The sequence below is a fragment of the Melospiza melodia genome, unplaced genomic scaffold (genome assembly GCF_035770615.1).
Source record: "Melospiza melodia melodia isolate bMelMel2 unplaced genomic scaffold, bMelMel2.pri scaffold_18, whole genome shotgun sequence".
Lineage (NCBI taxonomy): Eukaryota > Metazoa > Chordata > Aves > Passeriformes > Passerellidae > Melospiza > Melospiza melodia.
Window position 1 is genome coordinate 12,656,716 of NW_026948525.1, and position 3,304 is coordinate 12,660,019.

The 3,304-nt window shown below is 48.4% G+C and overlaps 1 protein-coding gene across 3 annotated transcripts; it reads left to right on the forward strand.

Annotated features, from left to right (window-relative positions):
• The first annotated feature begins 255 nt into the window (after positions 1-255).
• On the forward strand, positions 256-2,609 carry LOC134433445 (UDP-N-acetylglucosamine transferase subunit ALG13 homolog). 3 transcript variants are annotated; one of them, XM_063182296.1, is made up of 5 exons: positions 256-336; positions 739-904; positions 1,082-1,217; positions 2,154-2,166; positions 2,511-2,609. In XM_063182296.1, the coding sequence occupies exons 1-5, from the start codon at positions 256-258 to the stop codon at positions 2,607-2,609; spliced, it is 495 nt and encodes a 164-aa protein (XP_063038366.1). The 3 variants fall into 3 exon arrangements, with proteins under 3 accessions (XP_063038366.1, XP_063038364.1, XP_063038365.1); XM_063182294.1 differs by lacking the exon at positions 2,154-2,166 and having other exon boundaries at positions 1,082-1,236; XM_063182295.1 differs by lacking the exon at positions 2,154-2,166 and having other exon boundaries at positions 1,082-1,216; positions 2,497-2,609.
• The last annotated feature ends 695 nt before the right edge of the window (positions 2,610-3,304 follow it).

A 3,304-nucleotide genomic window follows, 5' to 3' on the forward strand; every position in this document is an offset into this window, starting at 1 on the left:
GCACCAGCCCCGCCGAAACGGGCGGACGGGAAAAACCCATGAAGAGAAGCCACGGTAGGGGACAAGGAGGGACAAGGAGGGACAAGGAAGGACAAGAAGGGACAGGAGGGTCAGGGAGGAACAAGGAGGGACAGGGAGGGAAGGAGGCATTCCCACCTGCCCCGTCCCTCTCCTCAGCCCTGCCGCCATTTCGGGAGCTCTGTGCGGGCGTGCGGCTCCCCCTGGCGGCCTCACAGCCGTCCCGTCCCGGTGGCCATGAAGTCCATGTTCGTCACCTTGAGCACCACCAGCTTCGATGAGCTGATCGCCGCGGCCCGCTCCCCGCCCGCGCTGCAGGTCAGTCGGCCGAGACACCGACACCGGCCCTGGCCCGGGCCTGCCCTCCCGGGGCTGGCGCCTGTGCGCCGCGGGCTGCCCTGCCCTCCCTGCCGCATCCCGGCAGCAGTGCCGGGGCGCCTGAGGGCGCCGTGGCGGTTCGGGGGTGCCCGGCGGAGAAGCATGAAGTGTTGCTTCAGGAAGGGGAGGGACGGCCTGTGGGACGGGGAGGGGGGGGTGATACCGGGGCCGGGGCCGTCTGGAGCTGGGCACAGCCCTCACACAGCCTCTCTATCCCCGCCTCATCCCCTTCGTTCCACCTCCGTCATCCCCCCCTTCTTCTCCTTCTCTCTCTCCGTCCCCCCTCCCCACCATCTTCTCCGCCCCCCTTATCGCCTCCATCCCCCGGTGCCCTGCCCGCAGGCGCTGCAGAGCCGCGGGTACCAGAAGCTGGTGCTGCAGGCGGGCTGGGGCTCGCTGCCGCAGCCGCAGCCCAGCAGCAGCCCGGCCGCGGCGGTGGAAGCGTTCCGGTTCAAGGACTCGCTGGCTGAGGAGCTGCAGAGCGCAGACCTGGTCATCAGCCACACAGGTACAGCCCGGCTGCTTCTGGGGCTGCGGGAGCTCCGTGGGATGAGGTCTCTTCAGCCCGGGGTGAGCTGGCTGGGAGTGCTGAACTCCACAGCTGGGTTGTTCAAGAGGCTCCCCTCTTTCAGCAGCGAGTAGGGGGATATTTGATCTCTCACCATGTTTTCTGTTCCTCTTGTAGGTGCTGGTAGCTGCCTGGAGACTCTAGAGAATGGAAAACCACTAATAGTAGTAATAAATGACAAGCTGATGAACCATCAGCTTGAGCTGGCCAAACAGCTGCACAGAGATGGCTGTGTCCTCTACTGTAACTGCAGGTATGGAGCTGCTGGGGCTGTTCCTGCTGGGCAAGAGCATTCAGTCCATGTGACTGCACAGCTGAGAACGCAACAAGGTAATTTACATCCTTCTCTGTCATCTCCATCTGGATATTACATTTTCCAGAGTGAATAGACTAACACTATGTAGAAATTTACCACACTTACCAAGCTTTTTTACCACAATAATTATTTTTTTACCACTTATAAATATTTTTTCATTTGAGGTAACATATATTTAGATTAAAAAAAGAAAAACACTTCAGGGGATTAATAAAGCAGATATAGATATTATCTGGTTAGTAACTTTAAATACCCCTGTCTTTCAGGTACTCATTCAGGCTGCCCTTTTAACCAAACTTCCTGAATCCACCATACCATCTGACAAGTAGTTTCACAGATCCACTGCCTGTCACTTCAGGAGCAAAATTTAAACTAAACTAACAAAAACACACAAAAAACCCCCTACCCCACAAGCAAACAATGTGTGAAAAAATCCCACCATCACCAAAACTCCTAGCTCCTTTTTTTAGAGTTCATCCTGACTCCTGTTGGGTTTATTTCTCCTCCTGGTTTTTACTGTATCTTACTGTTTTCTCTTTACTCATGATTGACTCCACTCTAAAAATAAAAGATGACTTTTAAACCGAAGGCAGAAAAAATGTAACGCCCTTTACTTAGTCTGCATCTTGTTCCTTTGCCTTGCAAGCAGAGTTTCCTATGTTTCAGACGAGCTTTCTGAACAGACCAGGCCTGGCATTCATTTAAATTGAGCAAGTTTCCTAAACTTATTATCTTGGTGCTTCTGTCAGCTTTGGAATATTTATTTCTTTGTGTTGGGCAGTGCCAAGCATTCGAGCCTTATTTGCAGCCTGATACTAGCAAGTGACAGATTGATGTAGCTGTTCTTTCTGACCCTTTCTGTGATCAGGGGAGAACTCTTCCATGTGTTCAAATAGGATGGATTTCCTCTTATGGTTTATGGAGCAGAGCCTCAGATCTTGCTCAGTCTCCCAGCACTGTGACCACAGAAGATTAAAAGTGTCAAAGTTGAGTTTGTCTCAGAAAGCTGATGGAAGTGTGTTCTCAGCAAGGCTCCCTACCAGCCAGTGCTGGCTGGGGCCTGCTGCTCTGGGCATTCTCTTCCTTTCCATACATATCCTTATTTAATATTTCCATGCTAAAGAATTATGTATGGATGCATAGAAAGAAAATTGTATTTAAAATTTTCCCATGGGGTGGCTATTTCTTTAATTTTTGCTTTTGGTCTCTTTTTACTGCACTCTTGTGGAGACAATGCAGTCAATGAACTTGTCAGCTTTTAAACCTTTTCCTCCTGGACAGCCAGAAAAGTTTGCTTCATTCTTGAATAAAGTTCTTGGGTTACAATAAACAAAACAGAGAAATAAAAAAGTTGGAACAAAATGTGTCATCTCCTCCACTTAAGATCTGCAGCTGGGCCAAACACTCAAAGAAAATTTCATTTAATATTAACTGATAAATGTGTCAAACTCATTCAGCTTTATGCATAAAAGAGTACAATGCCAATAAGGAGGGAGTATGGACTGTCGTGCGGCATGGACAGACATATTTCTGTCACAAAAGCTGCACTGGAATGGGAATTCCACCGATGAGGACAAGTTAAACTACTTCTTTACAGGCATGGCATATGCCTTCTGGTCTCTTGACCTTTTTTGCTAAACACAGGTGGAAATGTGAAATACAACGCTGTGTTTTGTGTCAGGTACAAACAGGCGACGTGTATTTGTGAATGAGAAATGTGTGGACCCAGACAATGGGCGAGCTGTGAATTCTATTAATAAGTGAGGAAAATAAAGCATGGAAAAAGGCCTTTGAACCTATCTTTGGTTTGCAATTAACGCTGGTTGATTTAGGAGCATTGGAATTAAGGTGTTAAAGATAAGGCTTTTTGCTTACATTGAATCCATAAAGAGCTCTGCAATAATAATCTTTTGAAGCATAATTTTAGAATATTACTTGTATCCTTGAAACTATAGCTTTGGAATATATAAAAAGGAAATATGCTTATCTCACGCCTTATTGAAGCAGAGAAAAACAGCTTGAGA

Coding starts and splice junctions, on each gene's coding strand:
- LOC134433445 (XM_063182294.1), top strand. CDS start 256: ATGAAGTCCATGTTCGTCACCTTGAGCACCACCAGCTTCGATGAGCTG. Junction 337..738: donor GCTCCCCGCCCGCGCTGCAG/GTCAGTCGGCCG, acceptor CCCTGCCCGCAG/GCGCTGCAGAGCCGCGGGTA. Junction 905..1,081: donor CCTGGTCATCAGCCACACAG/GTACAGCCCGGC, acceptor TTCCTCTTGTAG/GTGCTGGTAGCTGCCTGGAG.